We start from the raw sequence: 24,696 nt of genomic DNA on the forward strand, positions 1-24,696 counted from the left end.
TTTTCTAATTAAAAAACTGCATTCAATTCTTAACAGACTAAATATAAATGAGTACAATTTACTTCTTTGTTATATAATGGATTTACTTAGTATTTTCTATTCTATTGATATTGAATTTATGGTGTAGCAAAAATTTTATTTCTAAGAGAGCTAATTTAGCAGTAAAAATTTGAATCCAATATAATATAATAATACAGATCGATGCGATAGCATAAGGGAATTTGGGATCGAGCATTTTTGTGGTCGATTTTGAAATTTCGCAGGACTTCTGCTTTTAAACCGCTTTCAAGTTTGTTGAAAATATCAGATTTAACTCTTAATTTGTTTTCTTTGTTTACTGAGTAGAATTTTAATTAAAACTTTTTGTATTAACAAAATTGTGTACTACGTTCCATAAATTAAGATTATATCTATAATCATTTTAATATTAGAGTAATATTCAAAACCTGTTCAGATTTATCTCTTGACACAACGATTTTTGGAATACAATTTAGTTTATCACACTCAATTAGTTAGCTGATCACACTCAATTAATAGAAATTCTGTAATTCACTTTATTCAACATAATTTACTTACTCTTACTCTTACTCTTACTCACTCTTAGTTTAGAATACTGAAGAATATTAACCAAATATCAGTTTCTTTTTTTCGTTTCTTTTTATACAAGCAATCAGAACTACATTAGTCCTATAAGCTCGTTATTATGGCTTTTTAGATGGCAACCTAATGATTGATTTATATCTTTTTGCTGTATCTATTATTAGAATAATTTCAATACTGGTGGCATTTTATTAGATGCTGCAATGCCTAAAAGGTTATTTTCTCTTGCACACACATTGCTATTTATACATTCAAGTGAAATGTCACTACTGCTTGACACCAGGCTGCTGGAAAAATATCAGTTAATGTATTAATAGTAAAATTTTATTTATAAAAAGAGTGACTATTGTATTGAATTTAATTTACATCAAAATGTGTCGTATATCTTGATCGATACCTCTAGACACTCGCATTTTTAGTTATTTGCAATGAGAAAAAGTTTTTTTTTTTAAATCCTAATTTCACATATAAGTTTGTTCCAAACTACTATTATTATAATATTGAATTAATCAAGTATGTAACATCTGACATAACAAACATATGTTCTCTACTAGCCTATTGTTTGCTTGCACCTGCTAAACGAGTTGCGCATTTACATGTAGGTGCGTACACCACATATCTTTAGCACTTCCTTGACATGTTGACTGCCTCAGTAAAATTTCATAAAAGCATAAATAAAATCGCGGTTTATTTTAATTATATTTTTGATAAGAAATACTAAAAATTAGAACAAGGTGATAAAACAAAAAAAAATTGTTTTGGTATGTTTATTATCTTCAGACTGGTTGGTTTAGCCGAAAAACATTGATTTTTGTGGTCATAACGCACGTTAGATGGTTAAACATAGATTAATATTAATTGCAGACCGTTCATACGCGACCTTCCAATGCAGTAAACTTGTTAAATAAATCGAATGAAAACAATAAAATTGTTTTATAGCTTTTATAATACTATTTTTCAATAAAAATGAAATTATCAAGAAAATAAATAAATTTATATGGCTTATTTATATTTTTCACCGTCTTGAATAGGCGTTATGAGGTATAATTTCTAGATTTCTCGACTCTAAATGAAATTCAAAACATTTTATGCTATAATGAATAGCTTTTTAGGTTACAAAACTGTTAGCTTTTATATAGAGATTCTTTTGTCGATCTGTAGTGGTCCTTAAAATAGTCATTTTCGAATTTCCTTGCTTCCAGGGGCTCAAATGGTTCCAAATAGATAAAAAAAACAATTTTCTGAAAGTTTTAGCTCTTAATATTAACGTTTAGATAGAGCGCAATTCAATCAAAGTTTTGTATGGAAATAGCATGAAAAACTTTTCAAAAATTTTAAAAATGTTTTTTAAATGTAATTTAGCGAACAAATAAATGAATAAAACTCATTCATTTTTCGCTAAGTTATACCTAAAACATTTTTTTTTAATTTTCAAAAAATTTTCCATGCTCTTTCCATACGAAGTTTTATTGAATTGCGCTCTATCTAAACGTTAATATTAAGAGCTAAAACTTTCAGAGAATTGTTTTGTATCAATTTGGAATCATTTGAGCCCCTGGGAGCAAGAAAATTCGAAAATGACCTTTATAAGGACCACCCTAATGTATATATATAATTATATTTATATTTATATGTATATATCAATATTGATATTTATTATTTATATATCAATATTTATATTTATATGTATATATCGAATATATGTTTATATAATATTTACATGTATACCTCGATAACATCGATTTAGCAACTTCGTATTTCATAGTTTTGTTTATTTTAAACATACAGTTCGTTGGCAAAAACATTTATATTACCGTTCGATGACTCTGTGCAATGACCCATGCGCTAATTGGAAACAAATTTTCTAAAACGTTTTGATTATGAAATTTCTCTATTGATAATTCTATTTGCTCTTGAATTGTTTTGTTCATCAAAGCGCTTCCGTAAATTGTCTCTATTCTTTTACAAAGACGATTTTCTTTGTTGCGGGCATGTGATTTGTTATAAGACAAACAGGTAGTTAAAAGATTATTCCACAAATCAAGAACACAAAGAGCAATTTGTGATTCTATCGATGCAAATAGTACGCAGTTTTGTTTTGTATTGTATCTCATTGTGGGATACACGTGTTTATCATCTGTAGAAATAATGATGGCGCTGGTACGAATATAATCGCTGAAATTTTAGTAATTGAACAAAATGGTTTGATTTCTTAATTTATATAGAGCTAGGCCCACTACTAGCGGGAACAATTGAGTAACCAAAATTTCTGTTTAAATATTCTACAGCTCTTTGGAGCGGAACATCTTAATTCCGGGTGTGTATTCCACAAACTACTTGACTTCGTATTTTTTTAAATTAAAATTAATATTTTTTAACAATTAACATTAAAAATAACGTAGATATGATAGCCAGCCATTGTTGTAAAATCAACTTTGTGTGACGATTAAGATTTAGCCCATCCAACTTTAAAAACAAACAAGCCACAAGTTTTATCCTCTTTTTGCATGAAATAAGTATTCGAAATTATATTTTGGAAAATTTCCATAATAAATATTTTATTAATTTTATTATTATTATTATTTCAAACAGCCATCAGAGCTTAAAAGCTTTCTCATAACTGTGTGTTCAATTATTATTACAATTTGTTGTAATTGGGTGAATATTTTCACTATTGGCAATATATTGCAACTTACATTTTCAAGTGAAAACCGTTGACACTACTGCTTGACACCAGGCTGAAGCCAAAATACTTAATAAATACATAAATATTTTATATCCTCTTATCTTGTAAAATTGTTACCGATAATGCGTCACTTACCGTTGTCAGTGATTAAGTAATTGTGCCATAAATGTTATCTACCAACGTTAGAACCCGAGTTTTTTTTTTATTAACAAAAACTACATACAATTCTATGGGGTATCTTACATTACCCTCTTAATCATTAATATTTGCAAATTGGAAATGCAATCAGTAATATTTGAAGAGGAAATATTTGCTTTTTTGATGACCCATGAATACGTGTTAGACTTAATAATAGGTGCTGTGGGGCCAATCCTCCGATAAAATAGAAATGTTTTAAATAGAATGCCTAGGTCCTATCTCCGTATGAAATGGTAGTAAAAACTGTCAAAAAGCCATGTATTTGCTGTGCGATCAGGCGTTTATCACATGAAACCTAACTTCACGTTTGCAGTTATGATAGCATTGTTATGCGTTTTGTAGGTTGGGTTTTATGTGTTAATGCCTGATCGCACAGCAAATGCACCTATAGCTTTTTTACAGTTTGTGACTACCAACCCAAACGAATATAGACCCGTAACATAGCCATAATATACCTATATTATCCTAGATTTTTTTTTTTTTTTTTTAAATTTTTTTTATATAATTTATTCTGCAATCTATTTTACATATTCATTAACATTAAGCAGAGATTGTTAACAATAATTATCATATAATATTAACAAGAAGATAGTAGCAACACCCAGCGGCGTGTCTACTAGGTATATTCTAGAATTGTCCCTTAAGTTATGTTTATTATTACATATTTGGTAACATACGTTATAGTAAAGGTGACCATACATTTTCATTTTATGTCGAGGGTTTTTCTAAAAGCAATTACAATTAAAATATGTAAATATGTAAATTTACAAAAAAAAAAATGCAAATAAACGAACAAGTGCTGATTTTTTTGAAAATTAAATTAATTATGAAAAAATTGAATAGAGTTTTATACAAGGCTCAAAAGCGAAAAAAACGTAAATCGAAAAATATAAAACATAGACAAACAAGTATTACATATATTATTCGAATAATAAAATTATTATTGAAAGTGCGCAATTCTAATTTAAAAAAATAGATTCATATAAAAATTACTATTACATGCTAACTACCAGACCACCCCCCCCCCCCGTCCAGGATTAGTATATCTAAAAATTGTCGTCCCGGTTTTGACTTAAAAAAAATATGGTCACCTTAGTTACAGGGACTTTTGAGGGACTTGGGACATTTGAGGCATCAAAATAATTATTAAGGGGTTACACCACTGTAGCAGTAAAAAAAAACGTATGTTTTTGCCTTTTTTTCGGACGGAAGGAAAAGTATTAAAATCATGATATTAAAGATAGTTATTTATTGTACTTTAAAGCAACAAAATAAAATATAATTGTAAAAAAAAATTAAAAATGGCGGTTTCGGCGAGACCTGTCAAATCCGCGGCACGCAAAATAACTACAACAATTTGAATTTTTTTCATTCGAATTTTCAACAGCTTATTTAAAATAACATTTTAAAGTGATCATAGTAGATTTGAAAAATATCGATTTTTGTTTGTTTGGCGAGCAATTTATTCCAAATCGTTGAATTTGAACGAAAAAAATTGATAGTAATTTGTTAATAATTGATGAACAATTTAACATATAGAAGATCTCCTATGGGAGGCACTTAAAAATGTAATTTTAAATATACTGTAAAAAATTCGAGTGAAAAAAATTCAAATTGTTGTAGTTATTATGCGTGCCGCGGATTTTGACGCGGCTTGCCGAAATGGCTGTGGTACCGCCATTTAAATTTTTTTTTTACAAATATATTTTATTTTGTTACTTTAAAGTACAATAAATAACTATTTTTAATATCATGATTTTAATACTTTTTCTTCCGTTAGAAAAAAATGGCAAAAACAGCAGTTTTTTTTTACTGCTACAGTGGTGTAACCCATTAATGCCCCCACTAATTATATCAAACATATATATGTGTACGTATATGTGTATATGTATACATATTTGAGAAAGGAGGATATCAGCTATCGCACTATTTTCACTAGCACGAGGATATCGTATTCGTTTGTCCAACAGTGATCGATTGTCGGATACGTCGCGCGGACCAAGTGGTCGATATTACCGATAATTATTATAACTGTCAGAATTATTTGATTTTTCATTTCGGTTTTGTGTCTGGTGTTTAGATTCATACTACTTCCTGGTGTTCCTGGATTTTTGGAATACTATTCAACATGGCTTCAACATCGTCTTCGTTAAATATGGCCGATTTTCCGGCCACTTCCTCATCCCCAATTTCGGATGACGAGATCTTATACTGGATGGCCCGAAATTCTGTTTTAAGTAAATATTGAATTGTGAATTAACATACTCGCCAAAAATACCAGCCGTTCGATATGAGAGTAAATAAAATTGTGTTTGTTTGATAGATGTTTAAATAGCGGTTTTTAAACACTATTTCAAATAAGTTTGTCGGTGTTTTTGACTTTGTTTAAAAAATATGCAAATTTATGGTCTAAAAATATTTTCATTGCATAATGCTGACTTTTACTGAATAGTTCACCTTAACATTAAATAATTGTCTCAAGGTTATATTAGTTTCTCCGAACTTATATTCAGTTTTTTTCTAATCTAATATGTACTTCAGTTAGAACTTGCAGAAAGTTTCGAACATCACCTTTGAATAAATTACATTTCAGGTTTATTTTAGCTGTGTATAAATTTTATTTAATATGGATCACACTGCAAATTTAATTTTTTGATTTATTGTAATTTTCTGTAACATCACAACTTATTGAATTAGTTTGTTATTATTATTATTATTATTATTATTATTGTTATTATTATTATTTATATGTATATATAATACTGGTTTTGCTTCTGCTTTAATTTTTTTTTATTTTTTCTTCACATTTTTAATGAAATTGGCTCTTGTAACGAACGACTGGCATAAAGGTTTTTTTTGTGAATTACTAATAATAGTGTTATCCAGTGATGTCCAATCATACACGACCAATCAATGTATGATTACTTTTATATAAATAGTACTAAACCGATTAGTGAAAAAATCTAAGTTGGGCTCATCTGACCGACTTAAAAGCAAAACATTGTTTGACGAGGATAATTATCATCAGATGCTAATACCATTCGTGAACATATGCTAATCGTCCAGGGTAAGCTAATTCCGTTCTAGGTATTTTGACTTGAATCGGGTCCAAATTTTAGGTGAGTTGAATAACCGCATGTGAGATACAGAGCTTTGTCACGTAATATATTGCATTCAGATCTTGTGAAGATCACTTTTGGTATTAAACTTCATACAGAGATTACCTGACATCAATCTCCTATTAAAATGTTTATCATTTGTACGTTAAACCTAAATTTTTAAATGTTGCACTCAATTTATTTTAATAATATCGAAGTGTTTAAAATATATACCTATAATTAAGGCCCTGCGCGTTTGCAGTTCATAATTGGATAAATTTTGTGACGTCCGTGTTAGACCATGATATTACCGAAGTGAATTTATGTATGAAGTAAAACAATTTTATCTAAAAGTATGAAAGCAACTATTTTATCTTGAACTATAAATTTTATCAATTTTACAATTGTAGCATTCGATTTTTTAAACGACTGGTTTTTATGAGTTTTAGTGTTTCTTTTGGTTACTTTTTTCACGAAAGTACCATGGTGAGTGTGTTTTTTCATTTCTTACTTTATCATAATTATTTTTTATTTAATATATAATTAGTTTATGTATTTATTAACAAGAATTGTGTGCAATTGATATTGTTCTGTGTTTTGTTTAATTGATTATTTTATAACGTCCCAATCTTTGTTTGTGATAACTAACATTAAAATTCGATATGTTGATGGAAAATAATACAGTTTGTCTAAAATATATTTGTAATTCGTAAGCTTTTCCAATATTCCTAAAAAAAATAATTTTCTTCTTTTTTCCCCCTGATCTATATTTTCACAACTTTTCTGTTTTTCACGATAAGATAAAAAATTGTTAAAATCTGAATGTAAACTTTTTCATCATCATATAACAATTACATTTTTTATTTTAGTATTTTTATTTGAACAAGGATCAGAACTTGAACGTTCTACGAGCTGTTTTGATGATTTCACTTAACTAACTAACAGTTAGTTGTTATGTGATAATTTTTTTATACTTACAATTTTTGTAATAATGATGAATTTTTTTTATTGATGCAACAATGCCGGATAAAATATTACTATGTATACTTTCAAGTAAAAACCGATGTCACTACTACTTGACATGAGTCTGCTCGAATCGGGCATCGAACTTGTGAACTCTGATTCAATTTTAATAGTTCTAACCACTTACCCACGGGCTTCATATATATATATATATATATATATATATATATGTCACAAACTTGTTACAAGTTGACTTGTTACACAAATTCCAAGCTGACAACATGTTTCGTTTGGAATAAGCTTTTTTATAATAAAATATATTATTTATTTTTATTTTTATTTTAATTTTACAATTATTTAAAATTTATCATAACTCGACGTTTATCAATTTGTGTTTCCTATTTTTTTCGTGCAATTTTCGTGTGTTTTTGTGTTTTTTTTTTCAATTTATTTGTATGCACTGAAGATGAGACAAATCAAGTATGTTTTTTTAATAAAAACATTTTCTCTCAATAAAACTGTTTTTAATTACTGGATGGGTGTTCAAGAACAATTTTATCATATTATTTCACCATCTGAAGAAAATCCTCTCGCTTTATAAATATATATATATATATATATATATATATATATATATATAACGACTAGAGTGTATTTGTATTAACTTATAGGTACGCCTAAACTTACAAGTGGTAACAATCAATGGTATCCACTACTTACAAGAAAAACAATAAAAAAAAATATTGTGATCATGTGTTTTTGCAACCTGATATGAATATATTATGTTAGAATAACGTTCCATAGCCTATATTATATTCATGGTTATTTCCATGCCCCGACTGCAATTAAAAATATAAACTCAAATCACGACAAATTTTCAGGCCATTTACTTACACACGAAGCATTTACTAATAAGCGTTAATTGTTACTAAGTAATTAGAATTTAATTGATTGAATGTACGACATACGCAAAATTTGAAAGCGTGTAAAGTCATTAGACCGAGTTATTTTGAAGTCTAAGTGACAATGGCGATTTTTGGAAAATATCCAATACGAACTAACATTGACCGTGTGAATGATAAGACATATGTTTAGTTCTGAGAGATGTGACGATATATCGATATTGTTCGAATTATAACATTTTTTTTAATTAATTTTTACAACTATCCTGAATCGGACAACAAATAAAACAGTAACATTCAAACGCAGAATTTTCTGATTTTAACTTCTGGTTTGCCATAGCCGTTTTTCAATTTTTGGCATAGCTATACCGATATTTTATATTATTGAGATGAAGTCTATTGCATTCATTATATTTTAATTCAGAATGATAGAATGACCGAAAAAAATCATCTGGTTATTTAAAGATCATCGATCCCGCTTCTAGAAGCCTGATGTCAAGCAGTATTGACATCGGTTTTCACTAGGAAATATATTTAACAACATGTTTTCAAATAAAAATAGCTTTTATCAGGCATTGCTGCATCAATATAATATTCGCCCTATTACAGTAATGATAATGATAAAAAATTATCACATAGAGTTTTACAACTGTTTGGGTTGACATCTATAAAACCGTTGCAGTATTAAGTCAAATTAGTCCAACATCTTATAGGACTGTTTAAGTTTTGGTCGCTTTTCAAAACAATAAAAAAACTAGTGGGGCGCATGGCATCGTGCCTTAAGGCAAATTGCTGGAACTTCCCGTACCAAACATTATTATTTTTTTAAAAACGATTAACATTTTTGAAAAAAAAAATACTTCGAAGAAATTAGATTTTTGAGATACTATAAATTTGATAAAAAATTACTTTTTACTGTAATTTATTTATTTTGACATATTTTGGAAATTCCTGAACTTTTTTTCAAAGCAATCGTACTGCTTTAACTGCATAGACAATATGTCAAAGCGCGTAAGCGCCGCGTCGGCGGCTAACGGATAACATTGGTACGGAACCTATAGGAATGTAAACAAATTTTATACTTATTGTTAATATCTCTATAAAATATGTGATAATTTGATGTGCATATGTTTAATTATTATTTTTGACCGCCAAAGGGCATTTTTTTTACTTTTTTCATTAGATCTCCGAAACCGCTAGACCTGCCTTCATGAAAATTTGATCAATTATTCATATTGTCAATATAAGTTAATTAGAATTAATAAAATCGGACTCTCCGTTCTCTTAAAAACTGAGTTACCGTTTTTGGCACTTTTTGTCCCGTATCTTCGGAACGGCTAGACCTGCCTCCGCTAAAAACTAATCAGCACGTCTCCTTATCAATACGAATCGAATGTTTTTTGAATTATTCAAATTGCTTCATCCGTGTTCCCAAAATTGTCGACGAAAATTTGTATCCGCGCACACATACATACACGCACACACATACACACACACACACACATACATCCATTTTTTCTAAGGTATGCCAAAATGTTCAGAAGGTTTTGAAACGTAAAGATATATAAAAATTTTCATTTTCGATTTTTTTGCGGTTACTATAACTTGCCCTACGGGAAGTTCATAAAAATCATATTGATATATGCAATTAAAATTATATATTACATTAATATTATTATTTATAAACGTTTATTCCTTTAATTTCGGAAGTAAATTTTTATTATGCTCCCATTCTAAACGGATATTCAGGTAATTGTAAACCCGCTAAAGTTTTCGTATCTAAACCATAACTACTAATCAATCCAAACGTATTGTTTTGTTTTTCGTGGAGTAATTACCTAGTTGTTTTATCAAGCATGGATGTTTTCTGTCAATATTATGATACGACTCCAACATCGTTTAGTATTGAATATATCAATAAATAACTCGATTTTTCAAAATAGTAAACATAGTTGGAATGTTTTGTCTTGCCAAATAAGCTGGTGAGCTTTGTTTTATCAAACAATAAATGTTTTGTCTCGGGCTAGTAAACATATGTGTATGAAATTTTATCCGACAATATTTACATTTAATAATGATGTTGATATTTCATTCGCCTGATACAATCGAATATCAATTCAGGAAGACCAACATCGATTTTCCGCGTTCCCTCCCTAGTCCGGCGCACGTGCGTGTGCCGTGCTCATCATCTTTGGGAATTTGAACGATGATGTCGCACGGAAAATAGTTTTCGTGGGCGGTCTTGTCCATTTTCGTGGAAAATTTCGGTTATATCCTTCACCGTCGCCTGCCTTCTAGATGTATTATTATAGCCGTAAAATAAATCACTGCCGGCGATCTTGTAATATAATGATATCATAATTCATCAACGTTCCCCAAGTGGATCTCGAATTTATAACACCATTTTAAGATATGATTAGTTGATATTTTAAATTTATGACGGGCGAAGTTGGTGCTGAGGATTTATATATGGGTACGTTTTCATTAATATAATTGAAATGAAATCAGGTGTGAATAAAATTTATAATTCACGCACTTTATAGGCTAGAATCCAATAAAACAGATTTATAAATAGTACCATGGTTGAGCGCAAGAGTCTGATCAATGTAGGAATTCTTTTCCGCACGTGGAAGTTAAATAACAACGTTTGATTTGAGTAGAACGGGCAAAATACAAAGGTTATTTCATTAATAATTAATTTATTCAAAACTTATATATATATATATATATATATATATATATATATATTATACATATTAGGTTTTCCGGTAAGTTCTGTTCGTTTGTGTAATGAAAAATTTTTTTTTCTTTAGCCAAATAACTATAATGAATAATATAATTGTCATTGTTATTAACAATCTCTTATAGCGTCAAGGCAATTTGTATATGCCATTTTTGAAAAATGTTTTGTCTTTAGAATAAAACCAATAAAAATTAAACCAGTGCTTGGTTGACAGCTTCCTAATTTTTTTAAATTTTCACTCGTCAAAAAAATTTGCCAAAAATGTCAAAAAACATTTTATAAACACAGGTTGTATGTAATCCACTTTTTATCTCCAGTTATCATCTGGTTCAATGACTACACCAATCCTATCTTTCAAATATGGTCAAAAATGTTTTATTGTGTTGAATTAAGTTTTACTGCGATCTTCAATGTTGTCAGAAAAGGATCTTGCTCCAAAATCACCTTAACCATTTCATCGTCGATCAAAGATGCTAGTTTAGAAAAGTCGAAATCACCTGTTTAAAATTTTTTGCAGCAACTTTATCTTCACCAAACACTTTCAATAAATTTCTACATGCTTCTGTAGAATTTCTTCCTTGTTAAATGTTGTATGGCTTACAGTGGCGTAAATGAACTTGATCAATTACCACAGGTATGCTATCATTTCACACTTAAGACTAATTTGAATCAACTTCATTATAGTTTATTTTCAACGTTAATATGTATACATTAAGAGAAAAAATATTTATCCGCACATGCAATAAATAAACATGCAATAAACGTGGCGAAAATTATGTCATAGATTTGGACAGAATTTCTCGGTGGATCTATTATGTGTGTATATATATTGCCATAAGCAAGTTCGACTCACAAATTACTGTATTTTTCCATTACAAATATAGTATATTGCGTACGTATTAATTACATTTTGCGAAAAGGAACTACTCCATTACAGGCCAAGTTACTGCTCTAGTTAGCAAACACAGATGTTGGCGGATATCATTTTATATGGTCAATGCTTTGAGGACGGCGCATCGTGCCCGTACATCATTGCAAGTTTTTCCATATTTAAGTGATGTCATGAAGCTGTGTTAGTATCTGTATTTGCACAAATGTATTAATTTACTAATAATACATATGCGTATCATTTTTATTACATTTATGGCAAATTGATTTGAATCGTTGGAATAGATGGAGAGCTAGCTTGGGTATAATTGATTACTTTGGGATATTGAAATTATAGACAATTGTACACATAGGGAAAATACAGACAAATTGGTATTGGCCTTATTAAAAAAATGGCAACTTTTAGTAAAGTTTTCGCGACTGTTATCATGAAGAAAACCATAATCACAATTCGTCAGATGTTGAGCGTCATTGTCACACTTCCAGTAATCAAATTCAAACGTGTTTCGCGTCTTTAGAAGTTTGTTTTGGGAGAGTTTTTGTCATGTTTTTTGAGGACCTATTTATTGATATTTGTAATTATTTCTATTGAAATTAGATACAAGTACTAATGATTTCGATCAATACTATGGCAAATATCAGGTGTTTTATGGAGTTTTAATTCTGTACAAAATGACATACTTTTACAATGGACAAAATGACATAGTTATAATTTCGCATGAACTACAGGGTAGTTCGTTCGAGGCCAAGAAAAAAAATTTTTTTTAAACATGTGATTGGCTTTGAAGTTTACTCTTACTGCTTCTAAAAATAGACCAAAGGATGCACCACTAAACAGAAGAGACTTGCATTTGTTGAAAACTCTATTTTTCTTTATTCTGAACCTGGTAAAGATTGATTACGATGTATGACTTATGTACTAATGAGCCCTCTGAGCTCATGTATTATGTGCTGGTGTCTCAAAGGATCAAACGATTTATTTGAATTTTCTTAAAAATTTGTATCTCAGTATGTCCTTATCTTATGTCATTTGTTTCGTGTTATATGAACAAAATGGTTTTGGTAATCAGTTGCAATTTTCTTAATAAATATGTTATTATAGTTTTTACTTAATTAAAAGTGTATGTTGCTGGTAGTCAATGAACTAAAGATGAGTAAAAACGGTTGAGACTGATTATAATATTATTGAATAAATAAATGTAATTTATATTAAACACCATGTCGTTTTGTCCGTATTTCCCCTTCACATAAGCTAATATTTCACACTTGGAGGCAATCGTCTAATCAAGTCGGATTTTTTTTTTTATTTTATTTTCTTATAAATTACAATCTGTCTAAATAGAAAGGCATTGAGTAACTGGTTTGACAAATAACATAAGATTTTAAAAGGAAAACCCAGTGGTTCACCTTTTATTAATGTACTAAATTATATCTTACTTAAATTTTAGTATAATAAAGCAAAAAAGAAACAAACTCAAGTCGGATATAATCGTCTTATATTTTGTATTCAAAATTTGATTGTCTTTTAGTATAAATATAGAGTACTTTTTACACGTTTTAAATGGCCACCTCTTGATAGTCAAATTTGTAGTTTTTCGATGTGTTATTATACTACAAAGTGATCATGAGTCGATAGTAATAATAAATCTATTATCTCATTGACTGATTTTGTGAAATCGACGATTTTACTCAAGCGTTAAAGTAACGTTTGTGATATAGCTGTAATATATGATTCAGCCGACCTTCACTCGTATTTTCTAAGCATGCGTTTGCTTATGTTTTATTGATATTCTTTTGACATATTTTTTATATGCGTTGCATATACAAGGCAAAATGTATTTGAGAAACATGGAGTGAATAAATGGCTGTAATCAAAAGAATTTAGTTTCTTAGTTAAAAGTTTAGTTTGAATAAATGAAAATGGCTCTTGTTATTTTTTTAGTTTTGCAAATTGACCTACTATCTCTACAGAATGCAGCAAAATCATTATAAATTTATGAAATAAGCAAAAATTTATAAAATCTGACAAATTATATTTGATCGGATTCCGGACAATGAAGTATGTGAATAATAAATTTTATTCACGCCTGATTTCATTTGACAGAGGAACGTATATGAAAAAGTATTGCAAATTGTACTGATTTAGAATTATCATATTTTTCATATTATCGCGTAGTTGTTTGTTGTTGGGGATGAAAATGTTGTATGCTTCGAGGGTATGGTTTAGTTGCATCGTAAAATTATATGTTGTCTTCTATAGAAAAAAAAATCTTTTCCGTATTCTGTTTGTACATTGTAATCAGTTGATTAAAATTTAAAATCATACCTGAAAATTGTTCATTCCTATGGCTTAGATCGAAATCCACCTCGAGCAGCCTGATGCAGTGCTATCCGAAATTTTCACTTGAAGATATAGATGGAAATATATTTTTAAGTGAAAGTAAGTTCCTATGTCTCCACTATTAGAGAAATTTAAATATATTGATGTGCATATATCAAAAGTAGATGGGCTAACCGTTTGCATTGCCTTTTGGAAAAACCATGAAGTTAGTAATTATTAAGTTAAAGTAGTCATCACAAAAGCTCATAGGACTCATATGAAAAGTCCCGATTGCTGTAAGTGAAAAAATATATTTGAAAATTAATGCAATATTTGATAGATGGAGATGTGTTCTAACATTTTATTCTTTTTCAAGACGTTCAGTTTTATAGCATTTATACTCATATTCTCATGGTTTATACTGTACAAGATAGCAATTTTAATAAATTGCTTGAATATATTTATATGTCTATTAGCTGATATGGGTGGCCTAGTGCAGAGATTTCTCATCGCCATTTCTCACAGCAGTGCCCAAAATGAGTTAATTTTCAATCGGAAACATATTTTTGATCTATATTTTCAAGTGAAAATGAACATCGCTGCTGCCTGATGCAGGTTTCCCAGCTTGAACGCGCGATTTAGTTCATTTAAGTGGGATAAAAGCATTTAGTTCTTTTACTTTTAATTTTATATTCTCAATTGCGTTTATTTTAAATGCAATTTACTTGCGTTAGCAAGATACGTTTTTTTTTGTAAATCGTGGCATGTGAGCACCAAATTCTCATAGTGATTTTTGCAATCATTTATAAAATGCGTGCTTGAATCCTGCGTTAATTAAAAGATATAATTATTTAATGTTACATGTTTTTTTGTAAATTGTGCAGACTATCGCCAAATTCTCAAATAGTGACTTCTGCAATCATTTATCCATGCTTCAATCCTGCGTTAATTACAACATTTTACTGTTTAATCTTATTGTTCAATTATTATCAAATTTGTATATTTTTTAAAACTATTTCAACATTAATTTCCGCTTGCGGTCTTCTATCAGCTGTTATCAAACTTACTAAATCAGGAAAAACGTGTCGCGTAAATTTTTTAAAACAATAAGTTGAAATTTTATTTTTAACGTTATCGTTTGTTTTAAATTTCAATTATCTATTTGTGAAATACATGTAATAGTATGTTTAAAAATTCGCATGATCATGGTAAAGCAATGCGATTTTTTAGCGAATTTCAAGAATTTTTTTTTGTTATCGCAAATATTTCGTTTTTATATTGAAAGTATTTTAATGATTCATACTCACAGATCCGTAACAAAATGTGAATTATTATTTGTGATAAAATTAAAATACAGGTATACTTTGAAAAAAATTGAGAAAATAAAGTTTGCTTAAAATTTGACATTTTTAACATTGTTTGAGCATTGTCTTTTTCGTAGTTTTTGGTATGTGATTTTTTACTAATTTGAGTTTTAGATTGAGAGGTAATTTTAGATTCATTGTTCGATTTTGTAGAACAGTTTAAAGTTTTAAACGAACCAGTGCGATTTTTTCGCGTGAATTTAAATAATCCTTTTTTTGTTATCGGAAATAATTCGTTTTCATATTGAATGTATTTTAATGATTCATACTCACAGATGCGTAAAAAAATACGAATCGCTTTTTTTGATAAAATTATATTTCAGGTGTGGTTTGCAAAAGGAGAAGAGAGAATAGAGTAGTTCGTTTAAATTTTAATATTGATTTTAAACATTCTTTATTATTTTGGATTTTATGTTCAACGTTAGTTTTAGATTCATTGTTCGATTTACAGAACAGTATAAATGCACCAGTCTGCATGTTTGTCTTCAATATCGTAAGAAAACTTGGAAAATCACCCAATGAGTTTTTGAATATGTTATTATTTTAATACAATGACTTTTGTACAACAGACTGTAATTGTAACTAATCGAATTTGCTAAATGTCCTAAATTGGGCAAATATAAAATAACGAAAAGTTTGTTCGTTGTATTCAAGTTGAAAATTGTATTTGGATTGATCTATCCAGGAAACTATTTCAACAAAACTTTTAATTTATTTCTGAGCTTTTTCTTATAAATTTAATACCTGTAAGCAGGTATTACATACAGTACCTACAATTCTACTGCATTCATGCAAATTAAAAAATTAATTTGGCTATACATGAAACGCATTTTTGCAAATATCTCCTTATCACATACTTTTGTTACACTTGAAGGCCCTTTCAATGTAGTAGAAAAGTATATCTGCTCATTGGTATCAATTTCCTTAAGGTAAAATTGGCATTTTATTGGTTTATTCATGAAAATGCAAACATATATAACGTATTCGAAGAAATCGTGTGGTTTTCGATTAAACATAGGTACTACATCCTCTCAACTTGGCATGAAATCGATATTGTAAACTATGGGCATGAAAGTTTTAAAAGATCTCTTATTCAAACATTTATAAGATGATACATCACATATGTATTTATTAACTTTCCTTGGGGTAAGTTTCAGTAATCACAAAAAAATCGAAAGGGATAATTTTTGCACATCTTTACGTTTCAAAGATTTCTGAACATTTCGCAATATCTTATTGTTCGATAAAATTGGTGTTTGTGTTTACACGTGTGTGTATGTGCGGATACAATATTTTGTCGAAGATTTTGAGAGCTCAGATCAACCGATTTGTATGATTCAAAAAACATTAGATTTCTATTGATGCGGAGGAGACGTGGTGATTAGTTTTTGGCAATAGAAGGTTCGACCATTTCCAAGATGCAGGGAGAAAAGTGTCAAAAATGACAATTTAGTTTTTGAGAGAACAAAGCGTCGAGAAATTTGAATGATTCAAAAAACATTTTACTTGTATTGACGGAATAAAGGCAGATCTAGCGGTTTCGGAGATCCAGAAAAAAAAGTATAAAAAAGGAAATTATCACGTTTTATGGAGATTTTAATAATAAGTACAAATTGTGTTTCTAATGCTTTGGATTCCGCACTAAGATTTTAAATTTTTAAGTTTACTTATATAGTTTTAACATTATGGATCAATCGACTTCAATGGATTCCAAAGCTTTCAAAATATTTTAGAAAAAATTTCAACAATTTCAATGTTTCAAAAATCTTCAAGTTTTTCAATACATTAAAAAAAAAATTTAATACAAGAACAGTCGATCATTTTCAAGAAAATGTTCAGAAAAATTCTAAATTTTAAAAAAATCTAAGCTTTTGAAGGTTTTTAACTACAGTATGGGGAGTTTAGCAATTTCCCTTCAGGCACGATGCGACGCACCTTTAGTAGAAAATTGAATGTGAAGCGTTAATTTTTTGGAGATGAAAAATAATAAAAATTTAAAATCAAGTGATTTCTCTAAGTTTTCTCTATATTTGATTTTTTGAGATTATTGTCCGTGTGCTAATTATGTTACGGCAGCATTAGAATTGCAAAATTTGTTACGTTGTTGCTTACAGTAAGTGATGTATAGAGCGTTACGCGCTACTGAACAATATCTCTTTCTTTCTGTATGTAAGGTTACTCTATATCAGGCGTAACGAACACAGAAAAACTTCATTACACAGTATTAACTTTCATAAAATGTTTACAAGGGATATATTAGGGAAATAAAACAGATTTATTTATTTAATAAAATTAATTACATATTTCGAAAATGAGTATGCGTTTAAGTTCAAGTAGCAATTATAATAACCTGAGAAAAGAGGTCCATGTTTTGATATTTGATATGACCATGCTGGTATTGTTTGAATACATCGAAATTGATTTTAGACAGTAGTTTTTTATCGTATTTTAGAGCAATTTGTGTTATTTTTGTGATTTTTTTTTTACTACAAAAATTAAAAAATGCTGTTCAAGTCAGAAACAAATTATTTAATGTAAGAATAAATACGTGTTGACAATACTGCTAGATGCTTATTTATCAAATTTGACTTATGTAATTTTGATGTCGATGCTGCTCTACGTTCTAAAAGACTGGTTGATGCAAATCAGTAAATTAAAGCACGTGAGATCTTTTTTATCATTAATTTATACTTTATTTTTTGTGTGGAATACTTTTAAAACATATTTTGACAGCATGCATTTTTATTGCTCTAAATTTACAAATATTTGCAAAACCAAGTTTAATTGGATTTTCCATGTTCTTGAATATTTAATATAGAACGTTCTTGAATATTTAATATTTAACGCCGATTTATAAATAACAGTGATTTTTTAATAAAAATAAGCAAGTGATTGCTCTTTTTTAAGTCTGATAATGGAATTGCAATCAGCAGCAATTTTTAACGGGATTCTTTTTAATGGAAAATATTATATTTGTATGATATATGGTATATAAGTACGAAATCGTCACTAACTATAAGTTAAGTGCCGTCCCTTAATCACGTGATCGATATCTAAGGATTTTTGGTCCTTTTCTCCTCCTTGATGATACGTGGTTATTTAAATTAGTAAAATACTTCAGGCCTTTGACGTCTGCTATTTGAATTTTTTTTTTAAATATTATGTTTTACATTATCTAATATAATGTATATAACTAGTAGCACATGCCTTAAGACAAATTGCTAGAACTTCCCGTATTGAAACTTAAAAATTTTAAAATTTGTATCCGCGCACATGCCTGCAAATGCACACGCGCACACACACCTACAAATGCACACGCGCACACACACATACATATTTTTTTCTGATTATAAGGTATGCCAAAATGTTCAGAAACTTTTGAAACGTATAGATATGAAAAATCTTTTTTTTAAATTTTTTGCGATTGCTATTACTACCCTACGAGAAGTTAAAAAGTAGGCTTTGTTATACTAATTTTACGTGTGTTCGCTAAATAAATACCTCATCAAAACACGTTCCTCTCTTTTGCCTCCCCGGAACTTTGACTGTTTTTTCAGGAATTTCCAAAGTACAAAGCAAGTTTACTGTACTTCGCAAATTAATTGTTTATCTACTTCTATCTAGGCATTTACATTGTTTTCTCAAATCTTTGCCTTGAGTCGTTTTCCGTGCCGTATATAATGCATTTGTTCTCTCTAGTCAAACAATATATAAGTAATTTCCTCGATCTTTACGAATTGTTTATTTTACGTAAATTGATTGTTAATCTCGGTTTGAAGGACTAAACGATCTTTCTATATAAGTACATTAGGTCAACGATTTAATGTTTACCCAATTTTCAGTTTAGTAGTTCTCAGCATTAGAAGTACCGAAATCGATATATTTAGCAAATATTTCTTAATGTTTTAATTAAATTAAGCTATAAGTAATAAATCAAATATTTCGGTATAAATATAGATAGATTTAATTAATACAATATAGTTGCGAGTAATTAGGATTAATTTGAAATCTTGCCAAATCTGTAGTATCATGCTTTTGATGACTTTATTTATTCTATGTAAAATTTATGAATACAGTAGAATCTCACTAATCCGAGAGTAATATAGTAGTGTAATGTTCGGATTACTGGATTATAGTGAAATGGTTATAAAATATTGAAAATAGCGGAAAAATTTCCAGGTGATTTCCAAAAAACTGTCCAGCGCTTGGACCGTTAGGGTGTCGGATTATTGGAGGTGTCGGTCTATTGAAGTATTGGATTAGCGAGATTCTACTGTATTTATGAATTATATAGACATTTATAGAGCTATTCTTCATTCACGCTTCTTTTTCTTCTTGCCTAATGAAGATTCACTTTTACACATATTGAACTCATAAATTAGGTTGAAAAACGTTGACAGTGATGCTGAAATTACCTATGATTGCATTTTTCACATTTCAATAATATTTTAAGATATTTAAGAAGGTATACATATAAATTTTACGTTTTAAAATTTCTAGTTCTTTTTAAAGCGAAAAATTCTTTTTGTCTACCACTTTTCCCTAATTTTTCGTATATAGAAATACCCTTAACCTAATGCTCCATAAAACAACTTGTCACTTATTTTATTCGTGGTATAATGGTTGAGGACGTGGGCTAGCACAAACCAGCCCCCGGTTCCATCCCAACTTTGGCAAGCTCGATATCAAGCAGTATGGTATTAAACTTCCACCAGAGGTTAATGATCTCATAAATAATCTCAAGCAAGTGAAAATCGCCTTTCGTGGGCATTGCTGAAGTTCATATACGGCCTATTAGATCAACACATTTGATATATAGTCTATACATAAAAAGAGTGGTTGACCGCTGGGTTGCCCTCCTAAATAAATACTTAAAACTTGAACACCTAGTCCTGATCGCTCTTAAAAAAAGTCATATTGGTTTGCATTATATGTATAAGCTTTTAACTTGCATTAAAATGAGAAAAGTCAGATATTAAACGGATATTGCACGTAAGTCCTAGTTTTCTGAGTTCGGAACAGTTGCAATTTCTGTCATTTACATTTATAATTCAAACCAAGAGCGATGAATATTTCTGGAATAATTACCGTAAAATTTTTATGACTTAATTAACTTCAGTTTTAAATCAAACAGAAATTCATATCTTCGTCGTCGATGTCTATCTGCGTGACGGAAATGGAATTAATGATAGATTACTGACAAGTGTTTTCCTTTGCTCTTATAATTAACTTGTTGAACTTTGTACTTTGTACATCGAAATGTCACCAGAACACGAATGCCAGGCGTATTTATTTATTCGCATTTATTCTCGACATTGCAAATTGATCATAAATTACTAATTAATTTTTCTGGTCATTTATGTTTTTATAATTGATGTGATAGAGACATTTTTACCACATCATAAATGTTTTCTCAAAGATGAACAGCCATTTAGTGCCGAACGTTACAATATTTTTGTAAATAGTATTAGACTATTAAATTGATATTCTAAAATTTAAACATTTTTATTTTAGTTTCTAAAAGTATATTCTTGTGTTTATTTTGCTTTCTCTTTTCTTTTTGTTACATTTTATATTCACATACCATTATATTATTATTATAAAAGTGAAAAGTTTAATTTGTTTTACAAAATAAAACCAATGTTACAGAAATAACAAGTATAATTTATTTTTTAAAACAAAACCAATGTTACCAAAAATGAAAAGTATAATTTGTTTTACGAAATAAAACCAATGTTACAAAAACAAAAAGTATAATTTGTTTGACACAACAAAACCGATGTTGCAAAAACAAGTATAATTTGTTTTGCCAAACAAAATGAATGTTACAAAAATGACAAGAATAATTAGTTTTACAAGATAAAACTAATGTTACAAAAATGAATGGCATCGTGCCTTAAGGCAAATTGCTGGTACTTCCCGTACCGTAATGAAATATTCGAGGAATATTAAATATTTTCAAATAGATTATCATATTAATACTGCAACTTATATATGTTTACAGAAAACTAAATAAACAAAACTTAAACAACCGAATTTGAAATGAAAGACATTGTCTAATATTTATAAGATTAATATAAACTGAATGGCAAAGTTAAAATTATTTATTTTAAGTATATTAGTGAGCTTTAGAACTTGAGCTAGAAAAAAAATAAAGTTTGATTTATTTCCGATATTCAAAAAAAAAATGGAAATTAAAAAAAATCTTTCCCCAAAATAATCATTTCATTAAAATTTTTTGAATCATTCAAATCGGATGTTCATTTCTCTCAAAAACTGCCATTTTTTGCACATTGAGCTCGGTATCTTCGGCTGGACCTGCCTTTGCCAAAAGCTAATCAGCATATCTTCCTATCAATAGGAATCGAATGTTTTTTGAATCATTCAAATCGGTTGATCCGTGCGCCCGAAAACGTCGACGAAAAATTGTATCCATACATACATACACACACACACATTGTTTTACAAAACAAATTAAAAAATGGTAAAAACATAACCAATGTTATAAAAATTACAAGTATAATTTCTTTTAAAAGTAAACACGTCCTCACAATTTTATTTGAAAGTGATCCTGATCAAACCAACTTTTGATGAAACTGGCCAACACACTTTAGTGCTTTTTTTCAAAGGAGAACCTCTGAACGTTGACAAATTTTGAAAATTGGGGCTTGTTTTTTTTTTAATTGTTTTCTTGTGACAGTAACGCTCAATCAGTCCCATTTCGGCTTGATATTGAGTTCTGGGATACATAATATGATTTCGGATTCATTATCAATTTTTTTTAATTTTAGTTTGTGTTCAAAAGTTAGATTTTACAGGAGCATTTCTTTGTAAGATGTCTTGTTCTTGTAGTTGCCATATTTCAAGGGAATAATATTAAAATTATATCAATCACTTTGCAAGCATAATTAGAAGTATAATTGTAAAATAACGATTTTCATTCACAAATTCTAAATTTTTCACTTTGGTTTTTATTAATTAATTACGATATCATTTTTATTTCAAAAATGCATCTAATCTTGCTAGATTTAGTTACAAGTTCATATTAATTAATCGACGTCAAAAAATTAATAAACGATAAAAAATTGTTTTCGCAAACACTTCAATGTATATGGTAAATAATTTAATATGAATATATAATTATGTTTACGTTGGACGTCATACTGTGGGCTTGAGTGCGTAGGTCGGACACGAGCTGCAAACGCCTTGGCTTTTTTGGAAGGGTGAAATATCAATAACTGTGTTTTTATATAAAACTGAGCTTATAAAGTGCTCTGCTTCATATGTATACGTATTAATCTATTATGTACGACAATATGTTTTTATGTATAAATATTTTTTTCATGCGAGAGTGAATTAACTCTCGCTAAATGTTTAATTATGAACCCGCTCTGTTCAGTAACATATACTCATATATTTTTTGGCCATACCCATATATTTGAAATAATCCAATTGCTGTTTTATTCGTGCTAAAATTATGTTCCAATGGTATTGTGTCATTACAGATTCCAAATACCTAAATAATGTATAATACAGATGCACGATGTTAATTACATATGAATTGGATGTAAATTAGTTTGAAGGCATCGTGTTTAACAATTGTATTGGTAATACTTCAAAACAAGTATAGCTTGTGAATTTGTAACTCGTGGTGCTAGTAAAACTCGAACGTATTTATTTTCTTTCTTTCTATTTTTTTAATGTCATAATCATATTTTAAAAATTACTGTCGAATCGATTCTTGGTTCTCATTGTGAAGAACGAATACTCATACTGTCTCTATCAAGGGGGTATTCTGGTCTAGAATTAAAAAAAAAATATTTTTGAAGATCCAGCTATTTGAACACGATAATCATTCTTCGTTTCCTTTCTCTACGAAACTCTAAACGCGTTTTTCTTGAAACTGTCTTTTTCGATACAATATCCACGATTTCTCAACTTCTACTAGAGACCAAATTACTCGAATCGATTTTTAGTTCTCATCATGATGAACGAATACTTATACTGTCTCTATCAAGGGGGTATTCTGGTCTAGAATTAAAAAAAAATATTTTTGGAGATCCAGCTGTTTGGACACGATAATCCCTTCCTGTTTCCTTTCTCTACGAAATTTTAAACGCGTTTTTCTCGAAACTGTCTTTTTCGATAATATACTCACGATTTCTCAACTTCTGCTGGACCAATTTACTTTAATTTTTTACAAAGTTTTCTTTATAGACGAGTCTTCTGTATGAACTATGCTCATCCTCAAGTTTGCGATTTTGACTATTTTTTTTTAAAATTAGAATATCGAAAAAACAATGTAATTTTTTTTCAGACAATCAGCATTTTGCGGGAAAAAACATTTTTTTAACTTGTCCGTAGTTCATATGATTGCGACATTTTTCTAGATTATATATAAATATTCTTCCAATCATTTGGAGGCTTGATATCATGTGTATGATCAGGTGCCAATTTTTGGACACCCCGATTCATCACATTTTAGAATTAAAACTTAACTATTTTGTGTGACTATTCTCAATTTTCATTTTTTGTCTATATTTTCAAAGCATTAATAACTCAACTAAAATATTATTTGTCTTCTTTACGGCGTTTCAAAAATCGCATAAAATTTATGCCCAGGCCATAATAAGCCCTTAACCGGTTCAAAATGTGAAAATCAACAAATATTTCTGAGTAAGCTTTTTGGCTTTATAAAATAACTAATCAGAAATTGTTATTGTCAACTAATATTTAATAGTATTTTTTTTTTCAAACTTTTAAAAGTAATTTTAGCGAATATGTAGGCGAGAAAGGGTATACACAATTCTTTGCGTTGGAAAATGATCAAGGTGATAAATAGTCTTCGTCATTCATGAATCCTCTTTAAAATAATTGAGAACTATAAATTACTCCAAATTGTTTTATTACTCTTTTTTTGCTATTATTTGCGCA

At 29.0% G+C, this 24,696-nt stretch overlaps 1 protein-coding gene across 8 annotated transcripts in view; it reads left to right on the top strand.

The window, feature by feature from the left end:
* The window catches only part of LOC113378015 (adiponectin receptor protein-like), a 292,576-nt gene that overhangs the window by 222,690 nt on the left and 45,190 nt on the right, over nt 1-24,696 (top strand). The window contains exon 1 of one of the 8 annotated variants that reach the window (XM_026618509.1): nt 5,598-5,721. The exons of the other annotated variants lie outside the window; for them this stretch is intronic. Within the exon in view, the coding sequence (XP_026474294.1) occupies nt 5,613-5,721 (109 nt within the window). The 5' untranslated portion in view covers nt 5,598-5,612. Of the gene's footprint in view, nt 1-5,597; nt 5,722-24,696 lie in introns of those variants that run through there. 8 annotated transcript variants of the gene reach the window in all.

This window comes from Ctenocephalides felis, unplaced genomic scaffold (genome assembly GCF_003426905.1).
Source record: "Ctenocephalides felis isolate EL2017-DRISC unplaced genomic scaffold, ASM342690v1 CF-g0.4_SCAFFOLD_01886, whole genome shotgun sequence".
Lineage (NCBI taxonomy): Eukaryota > Metazoa > Arthropoda > Insecta > Siphonaptera > Pulicidae > Ctenocephalides > Ctenocephalides felis.